The following is an 18,361-nucleotide window of genomic DNA, read 5'->3' on the forward strand; positions in this document are numbered from 1 at the left end:
GCTCCAACACAAAGATTCAGTGTTTACAAGAATAGCTTCAGACCTTTTGTAGATGGTCAGGGCAATTCATAAATTTTTCTAAATCGGCCATTCACTTCAGTGATAATACTCATAGGAGAGTGAGACAAAGTATTTCCAATGCTTTGGGAATAAGACATATGTGCAAGGTTGGAAGGGAGGAAGGGAGGAAAGTCGGTCAATGAGATTTTGATTCCCATTAACCAACTCTCTCATGTTCTTTCTCAAGATTTAAGCGGGATCCATAGTAAATGCCTTTTCCTTGAGTATCATTTAAGTGTTACCCTTTTCTTATTTGGAAAAGCTAAATGTTCAAAATATAATATGTCAAAAATGCCCATTAAAAAAATATAATTCAAAAAGCATGGACCTGGACCCAAGGTAAAAATGATAAAACATAGAAAAATTAACCACTTACCTCGAAAAACGAATGAAACAAAAGAACATTGGAAAGTTGAAGGTCTCATTTATCTTAGGAAACACTTACCCGAATAAGCATCCTTAACTAGATAAATGGCCTCTTTCTAAACGAATAAGGCTGGGACCTTTATTGGGATGGGTAAGAGTTAAGCTGGCCAGTTGGAAGATTCTCTTATTGTCACAAGCGGGTGGCACTGTTCTAATCAAATCAGCTCTAGAAGCCGTACCTCTTTATCAGATGCAAACACTCTTAATTCCCAAATATGTGTGCCCAAATGGACTTGGGCTTGTCTCAGCTTGTGCTCGTAACAAAACACTGATAGCTAAAACGGTTTGGCATTTTATCACTGATAAAAGTTCCATTTGGACAAATATATTATCAGTCAAATATCTACAAGGTGAAAATTTCTGAAAAGTGAAACTTAAGACTGGGGCATCGTACACCTGAAAAAGTTACCAAGTGTTAGATCTATACTGGACAAGGGAGTGTGATCCATGGAGTGATATTGACTCACATTTCTCTGATTTTGAAATCAATGACCCGTCTCTCTCGTGGGTTGCTAACTATATTGACTGTACGTCCAATACATGGTTTGTTTCAAAGCTCCAACAGGTGTTACCTCCGGGAGATGTTTCCAATGTATGAATATGCGTGTGAAGCGCCTTGTGTGAGGACCAGATCCGATTTTCCTCTTGTGTTGGTTTCACGGATTCTCAAAGTACCCCTTCTCATCCCTAATTCACAGATGGCTGATAATTCAGTTTGGAGCAAATTAAACACCACATGGAACCTATGCTTAATAGCAAGGTTTTTAAAATCGACCCAACCGGTGAGGGGTCCGATTCTCAGGTTGAATGATTCGACCGTTCAAATCGAACAATCAACCTGTTTTGATAAAAAATAAAAAAATAAAAAAATATAAAAAAGGTCAAAACTGTTTAAACAGTTAATCGCCTGGATCAACGGTTTTTGGGAAAAATCCAATTTTAAGGAAAAACGGGACCGATCACCTGATCGGCTCCCAATTTTCCAGTCCGGTCAGGTTTTGAAAACAATGCTTAATAGAGTCATCCTCACCCAGTTCGTCGTCCTCTCAACTCGTAAAAGGAGATAGATATGCATTGGGACCATCTTTGGAAACATAAACTGTTACTTCCAGCTGTGAAATTATTTCTTTGGAAATGTGTGTTTCAAAATTTGCCTACAGTTGATGTATTGGGTAAACATAACACAAATTTGGACACTCTTTGCTCCTTATATAATGATTCAGAGGAAGCATTGTTACATGTTCTGTTTCTTTGCCTGACAGCACATGTTCTCCTCACAGCAAAATACTGTTCTTTTGCCGTCAATTGCGTAACAGACACACCAGCATTTGTGGTGCAAACCAGACATATCCATCTATGCTAAAGCTCAATATAAATGCGGCTTATAAAGAAGGTGTGGGATCAGCAGGTTTGATACTCCGTGACCATCATTGTGGTTTTATTTGGGCAAGAACAGTTCCTGTTGAATGTGATAGTGCTGAGATGGCTGAGGCTATGGCTTCACTTGAACGTCTTTCTATGCTCTCCCAGTTGCAATTGTCTCATGTAGTTATTGAAGGTGGTGCAGCAAACATTTACAAACTCCAGTTGGTGGATGACTTAAACCCACTGTAGCTGCTTATTATGTGTTTGGTTCTGTTGGTATTTATTGAAAAAATACCACTATATCAATGTTATATAGGCATTTACGTTTATTGCATATGAAGCAAAATGAAATAACTGTTTTATTATTTATCAAATAAATGGTAAAAATTAAAACGTTTTGATTTTTATGCATGGGACATTTGGGGAAATACCAAGTTCTTGTTTCCCCTAATGCCCTAGTGTTTCTTGAAACCAAATGTTGATATATCACACTTTAATGGGTATTAATTTGAGGTAGAGAATAAAAAACATTTAAAGTAAATCCCAATCAAACAACAAAAACAAGAAACATTTAAAATAAAAAATGTTTAAAGTAAAAAAGTATACATAAACGTTTAAAATAAAAAAACACAAATAAACAACCACCCATAAATGTAAACAAAACCAAACACCCTAAAATAATAACAGTTTGCAAGAGTTATCAGCAAATAAGGCTATTTATGCTATAGCAAGAAAAAGGTTTATCTTTGGATCGGCCTGTCAATTATTCCAGATTTCTTAAACACTATTCTTGTAAATGATATTTCATCAATCTTGAATGAATGAATAAGCTTACGGGCTTTTTATCAAAAAAAAAAAAAACAAATTTTATTGAGATTTATTTATCTTATTTTCTCTCTATTAACAACTCTATTATGTGAATTCAAATCAACCCCCTACAAGACTGCTCCCATAACGTCCTACACCATATCCTACGATCTCAAGAATGATAATGTAAGCATCGGGAGATATTCCCAATACACGGCGGAGATGTTCCGTTGTGGGATTGGGTCTCCTATTAAGCCCAGTTAAATGAGTGAGCCCAGTTCAAAATTTAAATTTCAAACTTAAAATTTCTCATAACTAATTTGAGAAAAAGTTTTAAGTCCTACCACCCCACTTAACTATGTTGGCTAGAATCCGAGTCCTACCCGTATGGGTATTTTCCAACAGGTCGTCCTTCAACACTCAGTTTGTGGGCTGTTGTTTACTACTCGAATTTGTCCGAGAGTTCAATTGCTGGGCAGAAGAGTTCCCTCCTTTATTCGCCGATCTGTTCTACCGTCTTTGTTTCAAGAAAAGTGGTGCCCCACTTCAGCGTCGCCGTTGATTGAGCAAAAGTTCGTCGTTTGCTACTCGCTGCAACTATCGCGCTTCCTGAATCCTGAGACGAAACCTCTGTTTTATTTGAAGAGACGAAGCCTCTGTTTTTTCATTTTTCATTTACCAAAAAATTCGGTTGAGGGTGGATTTTCATATAAGGGTAGTTTTGTCATTTAACAAAACCCTAATGCTTGTGTTGATATAACGCTCAACTGCTAGGGCTGCTTTGTTCTTCTCGTTTCTCACTGGTTTCTCAAGAGGCGACGGAGAAAGGAGTGAGTTTGAGCCTGTGAAAACCCTGCAGCCGTGGTGGGTTCTTCGTGTGTTTTAACTCATCCTTATTTAATTTCTAGGTTTATAGCCTATTCGACGTCTCCACAGAACGACTTCTCGTATTGATGATTTCTTTCTTGAATTCGAAGATTGTTCTTTGTTTGAATATACAATTTCTCTTGAAAAAATTTTACTGGTGAACGTTTCCAAGGACTAAGAAGACGTAGTAGAGCAAAGAGTGCAGGAAGCACACTGTACAAGAGGGGGAAGGATAGTTTGTCTGCATAGGGGAAGCGTCGCTATGATTGTAAACAGTCAGGTTATGGTGGGCAAACCAAACTTGTCTTCCATAAGAAGGTAAAAAATCAAACCATCAACACTAGAAATGAGATATTCTGTCTTTTATACACTTTCAGCTAGAAACTTCAGTCAATCATGCCGGGCATACTTCTAATTTGTTTTCTTTTTTTTCCAATGATAAGATAGCAACTCTGACTCGTAGAAATGCTTTCATTTTCATCGTTAATTTCGTAAACATAGTTATTCTGATCATTTTTATTTGCTTTGAGTAGCCACAATATCCAATACCCCATGATGCGAGTGTAGGCCTAGGCTTATGTTCTTAGATTGGCATTGATCCAGGTTTTTGTTTGCAGAGCATACAGTCCAAAGTGGTAATATTTCAGATTACCGTTCGAACTCATCTTGTGGTATTTATCTCTCATTGCAGCATCATATTACGTATTTGAGGCTACATAGAAAACAAGGTACCATTCACTTGCTTCTTATTTTCATACTCGTTACACATTAGAGCGTGGGTTAGATTATCTTTAGCGGCAATTTAAATAAGTGGTATCTTATGGTGTTTCATGGTTCCATCCATAGGGGTCTATCTTCTTGATATGCCCCTTGTAGTGTTGAGAAACAATATCCAGAAGGCTTCTTCTATTTCAGTAGTGCCGTAGTGTATGGTTCCTTTTAGGATTGAAGTTATCAATGCCTACTGTTAGATGTGAGTTCATTTGGGTGGTTTGATCAGTAGCTTCAGGTTTGACACGATTCAGCTTGCTATCCTATCTTTGGTGTACTAAGAATTTTATTGTCATACTTTAATCAGCACGGACATGTGCACAGAAAATAAGTACTTAATTTTATTAATTTTTATAAGGACGAAAATTAAAATTTCTCAAATATGACATTGGGTTCCATCAAGTCCCATGCAACCCCATTATATACTATATAAATTATATAGTATAATATATACAACTGTATTTATATATAACTATTTAAATTCTATATATTGAAAGTAATACATGTTATAATACAATCAGATTGGATGGGTTTGAATCTACATCCAGTTCAATTATTAATTGGATGCAGATTATAAAATTTGAATTAAATTTGATTATAGCTCATCTGAATCCAATTCCAAAGAATTGGAATTCTAAAATTCAAAAACATGGTTGGTTTTGTTTCTGAAAACAAAACAACTGACACATCATCAAAAGCAATATAAATTTGCTGATGTGGGAGTTGTTTTTGTTTCCAAAAAAACCAAGCATGTTATTGAACATCCCCTTAATCGACTCAAGTGAGCTTCCCCCATGTGTTTGTCATTTTTGGTGTCAATTTACACAAGAGTATGGATTAACGTGTAGTTCTTTGTGTTTTGCTTTTATTCTCTTTAATTTAGTCTTGAATTGTTCATTGTTCTTTGCCATGCCTTATTTTGATTCTTAGAAGTTAGGCTTGCCATGCAATATTTTGAGAATGTTGATAATCTTATTTGAATGGTTGGATGTGTGATGTATGGATGGATGCAAGCTTGGAGGGGGTAGTGCAATGTTTTCAACCCCAGTGTTTTCAAATGGAGTGGTTTATGAATGTTTTGGACTCTATCAAACTTAATTGTTGAAATTGTTTTTGGATTAAAAGGAGAGGGTGCTTTCCTCATTTTTCATCATAATATTAGTTGGGTTTCTAGTTGGTGCTAGGTTGTGGTATTCAAAAATTTGGTGCTGCATTTTTTTGTACACCTTGTAGGTTGTACATCCACTTAGTGGAAGAATTTCCCTTGTTACTGTCTGGACAGCTGTGTAGTTCACCCCTGTTATGTGTCACTGCAGTTTTTTGTCCTATGCCATAGTTGGCCTGGTCTGAGCTTCCCTGTTTTTGTCAGCTTTGGCGGCCTAGGAGCCCAAAGATTTTTTGAAAAAAGATTGAAACATAAAATGGGAAATAAGGCCTTTCCAAGCAAATACAACAAAAAAGAGGATTGTGGTTTTGAATTTAAATGGAATAAGTCTAACGGCAAAGTTAAGAACATGCAACCCCTTCTAGAAATTGTTTCTTTACTTTATATTAGTTCTTAATTGAAGTGCTTTAGCGTGCTTTTCTTTCATTTTAATTATTTTTATGTAAGTTATATTCCTTGTACTGTGTGTAGATTCATTTGCATGTTTTTTTGTTTTTTGTGATGAATACACTCAGTTCTTTCATTTGTATGTTTCAGCACCCACTATTTGCACACCACTTGCATTAGATTTAGAACCTATTAACACTTTAAGAGAGGGTCAACAGATGTATGTCATCAGGACTTTGTTCCTTTTGGTAGCATTGGCAACCCTCAAACTTGGAACCTTGGTCTGGTAGGTTGGACATAAAACTGCATGCCTCTTACCTAGCCATCGAAGTTGGTTTAGATGGAGTAGCTCAGTAGCCCAGTAGGTTCAACCCAAGCCTGATTTTTTTAGGACACATTTTGTGGAGCTTTATGAGAGGGGTCTAAAATAATACCTAGGAAACATTAGACTATAAGAACAAAAGAAAAAGGGAAAAAGAACAAAAAACATAAGAATCGAAGCTCAAGATCAACTTTAAAAAAATTCTTTAATCAAAACCTAGGGAAAAATCCAAGTTAAACCAAGGTTAATCCCCAAAAATACACTAGCAAGAATCAAAGCTGTTTGATACACCCTACAAGTAACTAAACGAAACCAATTCAAACACCCCATGATAATACACAACAACCCAAGTCAAACCCAGGCTAATCCCAAAAAAATAAAATACACTAGCAAGAATCAAGCTATTTTATTTGACACTCCCCACAACTAAATCAAAAACATCACTCTAGATGGAGGCTCACCCCACTCCCAAGACATAAAAATCCATCAAATAGAAATTAAACCATCAACTACCTAATCAAATTCAATATTGCAAGGAGATCAGGACCCAATCTAGAATTATTTATATTTATAAAAAAGACCCAATCTAGAATTCAACAAAAGAAAGGGAATCTAGATTGAGCAATTTCTCAACCTCACGATAAAAGATCTTAATGCAAATCATTGATGCACCATATCGAGACAGAACACCATCAACCGTTTAAACCAATAATAATCCCAAGTTTATATTTATGATCTTTGAAAGTCAAAGTGATATAAACAAAGACTTGATCCAACAATGCCCTTCATCACTATATCTTTCCTTTTGAGCCGAGTAGATATAGGGTGTTGAGATTTTGTTCTCACATTCTGTGTTGAAAGGTGCCTACCAGCTCTCCAAGTAGGTGTATGATCCTTGGACTTTGATCCTTTGATCAACATTCAAGGGGGCTCCATTCCTTTGGCATTCCATATCTTGTATCACTCTCAGAATCAATAGAAAAACTTGATCAAATAAGCATAATGATGGTCCACTAACCCTAATTTGTTTTTGATAGATGGAGCATGATTTGCTTGAGTACCAGGGATGCCACCCAACCTTGCTAGATCGCCTTCAAGCAGAAGCAGATGAAGTCAAAGCCTTGATGGGGGAAAACAGTTGGGGCAACGTCATACGCTTGTCTAGAGTCACTCTTAATTGGCCATTGTTGAAAGCTGCCTTCCAATGCTGGGACTGTGAGAAATTGGTGTTTTGCTTCGGAGATAACCATATGTGCCCTACCCTTGAAGAGATTGCCTACATGTTGCAAATGCAATTAGAAGATGAAATTCTTTTTCCCGTTGCCAAGCAGGGGTACCGCACTGAGCTAGCTAATTATCTGCGATGCAAGAGGACTCACCTTGAAATGATTAATGAAAATGCGGTCTCCATAGAGTTCTTGGTGAAACGAAGTGCGACCACCTTACAACATGACAATCCTACCAAAGAAACTGAAGGAAAGAACCATGCACTTGTTCTGGCCATTGTGGGGCATTTACTATTCCCCCAAGATCGAGACTCAATCAACCTCCGATTGATTACTCCACTTCGACAGCTAGAAGAGCTCAAGCAAAACCCAAGAAACTTGACTCGAGTCGCTCTAGTACCCATGGTTTTGGCTGAGATATTACGTAGTCTGACTGCAGTAAAAGCTTCTGGTACTTGGCCATTTCAAGGATCCCTACAACTTCTCCAGCTTTGGTTGATCCAGCATTTGCCCTTCCTAGTGATTACTAATATCGATAGTACACCTCTTTCTCCCGGGCCGACAGACAAAATTGTTGAGGTCCTCACCCACTCACAACCTGCCTATCTCACACCTGAAGACTACCATCGAAGGCTCCAAATGGTTCGAGAAGAAGAAATCCAATGGAAGATAGGAATATCTATCCAGAATGGTTGCACACAACCCCGCTTGGCAGCAGAAGGCAGGCAAAGCATGGTTTTGGCAGGTCTATATGGTTCTATTCAATACATCCCACTCCTAGTGCTAAGGCAGTTTGGTTATAAGCAGATAGTCCCCACCTACGACGCCATTTCTGGAGAAGCCATCAACTTTGAAAAACATTGTGGTACCGTGGAACGTCGCTTCAAGGGACTTTGGGCATCAAGCAAGAGAGAATTAGCCATTTCCCCAGCCACTCCATTGTGCTCTTGTGAACCATTTTATTACCAATGGTTGCAAAATTCAGGTATCTCACCTCCTTCAGTACCACCACCTGGTATACCTACACCCGTTAAGCCTCCATCACCACCAGTTATACGTATACCTACACCCGTTAAGCCTCCATCTGAAGATCCTGCACGTATTAAGCCTCCATCTGAAGGTACTATATCAAAAGAATCCCTTAAACCTGTTAAGCCTCCATCTGAAGGTACTATATCAAAAGAATCTCTTAAACCCATTAAGCCTCCATCCGAAGGTACCATATCAAAAGAATCCCTTAAACCCGTTAAGCCTCCATCTGAAGATACTAAATCAAAAGAATCTCTCAAACGCCCGTTGGAAGAACCATTTCTGCAAGCTATTCTTGGTCTTCACAAGCAAATCAAGAAGATTAAAAAGCAGGAGACGCCGAGTGCACGAGAAAAATGTTTGCAAGAAGAATTGGTGCGAGCACAGACTGATCTAGAGGAAGTAGAGATGGCCCTGAAACAGGCCAAAGAAAAGCTAGATAGAGTTCTCCGAGAGAAGAATGAAGCTAACTTACGCGCCCAACAGCTTCAGAAGGAAGCAGTTGGAGTCTTCAAGCGCATGCAAGTCCATGCCACCAGAGATGTAATTGCAACAGCATGGATGAGTAGGCGAATTGCCAAGTTAGAAGACGCACTTCGGCAGCATGGCATTGAGATCCCACCCCCTCTTCCCTGTCCACTTGAACTGTGATGATTAATAGAATGTTTTGATAACCACTGTTCTAAATAGATCTTCAAAACTAATTACAGGCATTTAATATCCAAACCTTAAAATTGAACATTAATCAAATTAGAACATCAAAGAAAAAATGAACTGTTGAACCATCAAGTGTGAAGGAGACTGGAGATCATCAAACGATAGAAGTAGGGACATCGAAATAGGATTGCCAAACTATCGGTCATCAAAATCAAATGATCAATGTAGAACTAGAACCATCAAATGATTAAGTAGAAGCATTGAACATTGAATCATGAAATCATCGAAGTGGAATTATTGAAACCGAACCATTGAAATACATTGAAGCATGGTTTTTGAACCGCCGTTGACTTGGATGGTTGGACTGTTCGGCCCAAGAACAGTTCAGGAAACTGGTTACGTTTTACCCCAAACCCGGTCTCTGGTAAAAAACCGTTGAATCAGTCAATGACCCATTGACCTGGGCAGTTGAATCGTCGATCCATCAACCTATTCAACGATTTTTGGCCTTTTTATTTTTAATTATTTTTTTAATTTTTGTTGTCAGAATGGGCCATCCGTTCGAACTGGATGGTCAAACCGTCGACCCGAAAACCAGTGTCTAATACGATTCTGATGCAGTGCAATCTGGGCACTCTTAGCTGACAGTCGACTGTCTCCTAGCTGGCGACGGACGGTACCTGAGAAGAAGACGGTGAAGGATTCTCGAGGGACTTGCCCGGTGGGAATACTCCGATGCTTTAAGTTAGAACACTTGAGAGAGCGGTAAGGAATGCAAAGAGAGCTAAGAGTGCAGGTAGCGCTAGATCAGTGAAAGTTTGAGATTAACTCAAGATCCCTTTGCCCCTTCGACCATGGGACTTTTAAATATGGGTGTTCTTGTTAAATCGGGCGTAACGGCCACTAGACCTCTGTCGCAGCCGTTATTTGCTAGGGCTACGCAGGTAACCGTTGCAGCTACCCAATCGGATGAGTGACACGACCTGGAAAGGACAGACACGCCACTACCTGTCGAGAGACGTGGGTGCAGTTTGCTGGGGTGGCAGGGACTGCGCCGTCAGTCAGGAGACGTGGTGCAGTCTGATGGGTACGATCTCGTCAGATAAGAAGCTTCCTGAAAACACCGCGTCGCTTAGTAGCGAGCTCTTGGAGGTACTCCGAGGTGATCCCACCTGAGGTTGCCTTTGGGGCAGCCCTCTTGCCTAAGTATCGGAGCGAGCTGGTTATCCTAGCTCGCGAGCTGGGGATAGACTTGTCTTAGAGTATTCCGTTTCAGTACACTAGGGTCCTCGAGCTCGCGTTGTAGCGAGCTCGTTCCGTGGCGAGCTGTCCTACGAGCTCGTTACTTAGTCGCAACCAGGTTGTCATGCTGAGCTGTCGTTTATGTTGAATCACGTCCACGTGTTACCTTCCCAGGAGGTCGGGTCAAATCACTCTCCATCAATTGCCCTCCACTCCTCGAGCTAAGGGTTCTACTATAGCGCGAGGAGTTCATGGAGTGTGACAGATGGATTTGACCTGAAGTTCTATCTTGATTGACTGATCGCATTAAATACACACGCGAAAGTCAGGGGATTTCTAGACTTTGAATGCCAAAAACACACCAAAACATCTCTCAGTTTTGGAAGTTGTGCAGCCGGCATTACCTTAATCATGGGAGACGTGCAGCCAGTCACATTTTGGTTTCAGAAGATGTGCGGTCAGCTTGACTGCGAACCGTCAGATCCGCCTTAATCTGAGCCATCGATTTGTGGGCACAATGGCTATAAATAGGAGGGCCCCAGGCCTCATTTCCTTTACGCCAACTTGCCTTGCCTTCGGATTCTGAGGTCGCGTCTTCGTCTAGCTGCTTGAGCTCTTCTTTTGTTCACATCATCTTTCCGGTTCAGCTTTCCCTGGTGAGTCTTATCACTCTATCAGCATGTTTGGGTACCCGTATAGTAACTTTCCTCGGGGCGGTGACCAAGATGACACCCCCTCGAGCTCAAGGGGAGCTTGAGGGCAGGCTCCAGAGGCTCGTGAGACCTCCGGTGAGACAACTTCCAGCTCCTGGGGTAGGGAATCAGACAACTTTGGTCCTTCCTCCATGTCGATGGAGAGACTCAGGACCTTGGTTCTTCAGTTTAACCTTCCCAGAGACCTCATCTACAATCTCCCTTCCGGTGACTATCCTTGGGAGCATGGTCCCGACGAAATCGTGATCTTCCAAGAACAACTCGTCGCTGGCCTTCGTATTCCTCTGCATCCTCTGATAGTGGAGGTTTTGAACCACTTCAATGTTACTATTGACTAGCTTCACCCCAACTCGATCCGAAATGTAGTTGGGACTATTTCTTTATTTTATGAATACTGTCTTTCTCTTGACCTTGACATCTTCTCCACCATTCTTTCTATTCAAAATGCTTCCCCCGGAGCGCCTCCAGAAAGGAGTTCCTATTACTTTTCTCCCTGTCCTGGCTTCAAGCTCTTACACGATCTGCCGAACAGGATCCCAGCTTGGAAGCGGGATTACTTTGTAGTTTTCAACCCCGAAGGGTGGCCCTTTTCAACCCACTGGAAGGCCGCCGTCTAGGATTCGGGGGTTAACTTGGATCCAAAGGTTCGGGAAACGCTGCTGTCCTTGGCAGTAGTTGGCTTCCATTGGTCGGACTACTTGACCGAGGATAAGCTCGTGCAGGCAAGCCTGAGCCCTGGTAGGTTTCCTTTTGAGTCGCGCGATGCCTTGTTTGTTTTTTTTTTTTTAGCTGGACTAATGCCTTGTGATTTTTGGCAGCCAATATGTCTGGTGTAGATGCGCGCCGCCTTCTATCAAGCAACCAGAAGCGCAGGGTGAAGAGGTCGTGCCCTGACCGAGCTTCCACTTCTGGGAGCGCTGAGTTCGAGGCTGCTGATCCAGCCTTCATCCCGCCACTGCCTGAGGTCCCACCAGTCCCGTTCGAGGGAGTGGCCACGGAAGGTGGCCTTGAAGAAGGCGAGCTCCCGGCGCAAGGGCAGTACCCTCCGTCTGAGCCGTCCCACCCCTACGTCGACGCGCAGTTCCCTACCAGGAACTGGGAGAGCGTCACCGACTTCACCGTGGCTTCGCGAAGGAGCCGGAAAGCAATCATCGACGAGGAGGTCGCCAGCTGGGGAGGGATGGACCCTAAGTAGCTCGCCAGGCTGGTCTCATCCCACTACATGGTGGTAAGTGGCTTCTTTCTTCTTTTCCTTTCTTTTTTTCTTCTTTTCTCTTTTCTGACCTTGGCCTTTTTGACCATGGTCCTCCAGACCAACATCCACTCTGGCGACGCTCTCACCCAGAGGTCAAACATGCAGAAGCTCTTGGGCGAGCTCGATCGGGCCCGAAGTGAAGTTCTTCAGGCTCGAAAGGGGAGCGAGGCCCAAGAGCTGCTCGTTAGGGGTGTTCACGGGTTGGGTTGGGTCGGTTTATTGGGGTTTTCCCAACCGACCCGACATGGTCGGGTTACCTGAGGTGGAAACCGAAACCGACCCACTGATAGGACAAAGCGACCTGATCGGTTTGAGTCGGGTTGGGTCGGTTTGGATTGGTTTTAGTTTTGCTCTTGTACAAAAGGACACCTAATTGAATTCTAATTGTAATTGCCTAATGGGTTGCCTATTTGGTGTAAAAGATTATAGAAAGTTAGAAACTAGGATAGATTGCCTATTCTAATTGTAATAGCCTAATGGGCCTTCTAGTTCTAGTAGAAGACTAGTTATAGTTAAGTAGGAAACTACTCAAACTAGGAACTACCGAACTAGTAGAAGACTAGTTCGGTTCAGGTCGGGTTGGTTTCGGGTTGGTTTCGGTTTTCCATTGTTGTGTGACAACAATGGAGCGATCGCCTAGGCTAAAGAGCCTCGGGCCCACTCGAAGTCAAAGCACATCGAGAGGAAGTACCATGTACTGCGGGAGATCGTTGGTAGAGGGGACGTCCTAATTCAGAAGGTAGCATCAGCAGATAATGTGGAAGACCCATTAACTAAGCCACTAAGACAGAAGTTGTTTGAGAAACACGTGGAAAGTATGGGACTCTGGCTTGTACCAGATTGAACCTAAGTGCAAGTGGGAGCTGTTAGACAGTTTTGTATGCCCTTAGCTCCAATAAGTTTTGATGTACTTTTGACATTTAGTGTAAATAACTAAAGTACGTGTTTGATTCATGTTGTGTGGTATGTTTTTGTGTAAGACCCTAAAATTGGACACTTAATGAGACTCGTGTTTGTTTTAAATGTTCACAGCCATTGGATATGTTTGGGGAGATTTATCCTGCCAAGGTTGACACTGGTGTGCTGCCAAATGTTGGGGTGACTTGTCTCAGCCGCCAGGGTGAGACCCAAGGCTCACGCAATGTAGGATTACTCGATTATGATATTGCACTAGGTGTCAGATTAGGCTATCTTTGATATGCCAATCAGTGAGATCCTTAGCGGGGGTCAAAACCTGGGTATGTTGGGACAGTCTAAGAATTCATCTGAGTGGGTGATCATAGTGACAAGATCAGCCCCTTTGTTGGACAAAGGTAATGATTGGGGATGCACTCTCTTTGATGGAAACCAAACTGCCATCAGTTGATTTCAATTGTTGGAATTTTGTTTTTGCAAAATTTATATATATGATATATAGATATGTATGGTTTCAAATTGTTTGCAAATGGTTTTAATTCCCGGGATCCATGTGAGTAGAGAGTGCAGCACTGTTCCTTGCAGTCGAGGGAGAGGTCCTCTCTTGTCGGGCAGTGTTTGATCATTATGGGCTGAGAGGTTAAGTGTAAGGCCATTTAGGGTAATACCTGATGGGCTAATCTTGCATATTCCCACAGTCCCTGGGTTTTTTATAAGATGGCTTGGCCCAGGGACCACTTAGTGTAAGTGTTGGGCCCATAGAGTCCATGTGATGGGCTCAAGGGGTTCACTGGGCTTTCCAGTAAATTCAGCTAGGCCTTGTAACAAAGGCTAGGCCAAACCTATGTGGCTGATGTGTAGATTAATGCTTGGGTCCCACGCCATACAAAGAAGCCCAACTAGGCAGTAGTTTGGAAACTTATTAAGCACTGATTACTTATTGGGCCTAAAAGCCCATTTCGACCTGGGCTGATATGATCACCCACTTAAGGGGTGGTATCTGGGATTAGGGTTTTAACCCTATCCACTCTTGGAGACCAAATGGTAGCCTCCTGATAAGATCAGGAGTGGGCTGACCTAATCTGCAGATCGGATTAAGATTATCCCCTATCCAAATATATATTTGGATTGGGATAACTCCTAATAGGATTAGGAGGTTTCTTATTCATTGAGAAAGGAGGAAACCCTGATCTTGAATTACAAGAATTCAAACCAGGGTTTTTGAGCAGTAACTACTTTTGCAAGCTTGAGATAGGATCTCATCTTCCTAAGCTGAAATCTGCATCCATGCCACTTTCAGCCTTAGGAACTCCTCTAGCCGCTGCCGCCTTTCTGCTTGGTTCAAACTCCTCTGAAGGGACGATCAAGAAGTTGGTTCTTGATATCAGTCTTTGCTGAAAGACTGATTTGGTTCGATGCTCTAAGCCTCCAACGGATTCTTGCGAAGAGTTTGGTATGTAGGACGTACACTGTTGGTTCTGCCCCACCGTCGCTGTGTCATCTTCAGCGAGAGCAGATCTTGGATCTTTCTTTGGGCGTGAACACCGACGTTGGAAGATCTTGATTCTCCATATTAGTTATAACCCTTCCCTTTGATCTTGGTTCAGATCTGGTCTGGTTTGGTTCGAGTAGGATCTTTGAATCATGATTCTAAAATTAGGGAATACGATTGCCAGTTGGAAGAAATGTAGGAAATTTTTGAAATTCGTCCACCCATTCCGCAACCTTTTTGGCGTCCATATGATGGATCCTACCATTCTTTCACTTTTGAGCATTGTCTCCAAGGCAAGATGGTAGAAAGACCATTTACAAGTAAGTTTGAAAGAACTATATGCACACTTGACCTTATACATACTGATGTATATGGTTCCATGAATGTTAGGACACGTAACCAACATTGTTATTTTATAACTTTTACCGATAATTTTTCTCGATATGGTTACATGTACTTAATGAGACATAAGTCTGAAACCTTTAAAACGTTTAAGGAGTTTAGACAAGAAGTTGAGAAATAGTTTGGGAGACAAATCAAAGCCTTTCGATCAAATCAATGAGGTGAATATCTTTCCCACAAATTCAAGGACTACTTGAAGGACAATGAGATTATATCACAATTGTCTCCTCCTACTACAACACAATTAAATGGTGTATCTAATAGAAGAAATTAGATATGGTCCGATCACACGTTGTCCATCCAAAATTACCCATATCCTTTTGTGGTCATGCATTGGAGACTGCAATTTACATGTTGAATTGTGTTCCAACCAAGTCGGTTGCTAAGACTTCTTATGAGCTATGGACTGACATTAAACCAAATGTAAGACACTTAAAAATATGGGATTGTCCAACACACATAAAAAAGACAAGTGTGGACAAATTAGAATCTAAAACCTTTTGTTGCTTATTTGTAGGCTACCCCAAGGACTTCGTAGGATTTCTCTTCTATGACTCGTGAGAACAAAAAGAATTTGTTAGTCAAAATGCCTATTTCTTAGAGGAGGACTACATCCTAAACAATCATCATCTAGAAATTGTTTCTTGATGTAGAGAGCTTCGGAGTAGTGCGTGTTGGAAGGGTTAGGATCCATCATATGGATGGCCAAACCATACTAGATGGTTGGGAAAATTTTCAAAAAATTCCTAATCCTTTTGGGAATTGAATTTCCTATTTTTGAAAAACTGCATTTTTCAGGATTGGTCTTTCATTGAATTGGAATAGATTTGAAACCAATTAAAGAGGAAGATTTATACCTGATATAGATACCACAAATGCAGATCTCAAGGTGGAAGTTCACACCCAAATCAGTCCCAAAACCAGCCTCCACTGAAGATGGTGTAGTGTATAGGTGAAGTTGATTCAGCAACACAGTTTTCAGCAAAACTGCGACCCAACTACTTGGATTGAACTGGGGAAGGTGAGTTCGAAATTCCTCTAATTTTTTTCGTGCAAAAATCAGAAGAAAATTGATCTCTCTCAGTACTTGAAAGCCTAGGTCATCATAGGGTTTCTTTGAAGACAAAAGAGAAGAAGAGAGAACAAGAAAGAGTGGTGTTTTAGTTTGGTTCACCCTCTTCTTCTTTTATCTCTTTATGGAGCACTTCTCCTAATCAAATTGTGAGATTATCCAAATTTAATTTGGATCTAGACTCTACTAAGAGGTAAGCTTTATCTTCTTAAGAGAATGAATGCTCGATACCCATTTCCAAACCCATATTTGACCCAGAACACAAGATAGTTGTTGTGTGACAACTTAATCTTATTAATTATGGGCCTTTGGCCAATTTCCTTCAAAGGCTCACGGCCTAAGATGTTGTATTGGCAACTTAGGCTTGATTTGTATGGTGTGGGACCCCACAATGACCTCACATAAGTCCACATGGGTTCGGCCCAACCTCTATGAAAGGCTTGGCCGAATTCACTGCTAAACGTAGTGGACCCCTTAGCACATCACTATGGGCTCAATATAGGCCCAACAATTACACTTAAATTATCATTGAATTTAGCCATCTTACGAAGATCCAAGGATAATGAACTTAAGTAAGATAAAGCCCATCAAGGTAATCAACCCTTAATGGTCTCTTACACTTAACCTCTCGGCCCATAATGATTATAACGCTACCCAACAGTGAAAGAAATCTCCCTTGGTTGCAAGGTATAGTGTCACATTGTCTACTCGGATGGATACCAGGAATTAAAACCTTTTGCAAACATTTTCATAAAATATTAATATATATATATATATCATATAAATATATTTTGCAAAACCAAATCTCAAACACATTTTAAATCCACTACCGACAGTTTAGGTTTCTATTAAAGAAAGTGTAAGCCCTATCATTCATTTTGTTCGATAAAGGGGTCGATCCTTTCACTATGATCACCCACTCAAGTGGATTCTCAAATTTTCCCAACATACCCAGGTTTTGACCCTTAATGGATCTCACTGATTGGCATATCAAAGATATTCCAATCCAATACCTAGTACAATACCATAATTAAGTCTAGGGGTTATGTGTAACTTTCCAGTTTTGCCCATCAATCTCCAAGGTGTAGGGTATAACTGAAAAATGGTTATGGTTTAATGTTTCATCCAAACACACATTACATGTGCTTTGGGTTTAACCCTAACAATTGAGACTAGTTTCCCCAATTTCTTTGGCATCACTTCATTGTCAGCCTTGGTAGGATAAACTCCCCAAGTCTATCCAATGACTGGGAACATTCTAAACTAACACGAGTCTCATAGGTGTCCATTTTAAGGGGTAATTACACAAAAACATATCATTATCAACATGAAATAGTAATGTACATTTACTCAATTACAATAAATGAATATGTACATCAATCTGACTAGAAAGGGCATACGCTGTCTAACAGCTCCTACTTACAGTTATGTTCAATCGGGTACAAGCCTCAGTACTATACTATCCACGTGTTTCTCAAACACTTACTATTTTAGTGGCTTAGTCAATGGGTCTACCACATTCTCCGCTGATGCAATCTTTTGAATCTGGACGTCCCCTCCACCAACAATCTTCCATTAAACCAGTGTTGTCATACAAAAGTGGAATGGGTGATGTTGTATGAATCCAAATTCTTAGACAAATTTCTTCATCCATACTACTTATTAGCCAACCTTACTTAAGGAAATGTGCTTGGCCTTGGTTGTAGACTATTTTTCTTACTATATAGGATCCCAAATTATCCAAATATAGAATTTATATTATATGGGTCAGGTTGGAAGTTGGCATAGTATACTGACCATCTGTAGTAAACTACCATTGAAGATAAGATAATAGTTTCTAGTCTTCTTTAGGTATTTTAGTATGTTTTTCACAACAATTTAATGCTCTTGTCCTAAGTAAGATTCATATTTACTTACAACACTAATGCCTTGAGCAATGTCTAGTCGAGTACACAATATTGCATAAATGATGCTCCCTATAGCTAAGGCACTGGGAATCTTTCTCATGTCCTCTATCTCCTCAAGGGTCTTATGTGACATTCCTTTAGAGAGAGTGATTCCATCATTCAAAGGAAGGAATCACTTCTTGGAGTTCTGCATATTGTATTTGTTGATGATCTTGTCATCGTAAGTAGATTGAGATAATCCAATTATCCTTTTTGATCTATCTTTATAGAGTTGAAGTCCC

General features: G+C 40.7%; 1 protein-coding gene across 1 annotated transcript; it reads left to right on the forward strand.

Annotated features, from left to right (window-relative positions):
• Positions 1 to 3,438: 3,438 nt before the first annotated feature.
• LOC104610191 (uncharacterized) lies at positions 3,439 to 9,135 on the forward strand. Its single transcript, XM_010276708.3, has 3 exons — positions 3,439 to 3,843; positions 4,143 to 4,253; positions 7,208 to 9,135. The coding sequence occupies exon 3, from the start codon at positions 7,208 to 7,210 to the stop codon at positions 9,074 to 9,076; it is 1,869 nt and encodes a 622-aa protein (XP_010275010.1). The 5' UTR covers positions 3,439 to 3,843; positions 4,143 to 4,253; the 3' UTR covers positions 9,077 to 9,135.
• The last annotated feature ends 9,226 nt before the right edge of the window (positions 9,136 to 18,361 follow it).

The sequence above is a fragment of the Nelumbo nucifera genome, chromosome 5, assembly GCF_055504915.1.
Source record: "Nelumbo nucifera cultivar China Antique chromosome 5, China Antique-T2T, whole genome shotgun sequence".
In the NCBI taxonomy this organism is placed as follows: Eukaryota; Viridiplantae; Streptophyta; class Magnoliopsida; order Proteales; family Nelumbonaceae; genus Nelumbo; species Nelumbo nucifera.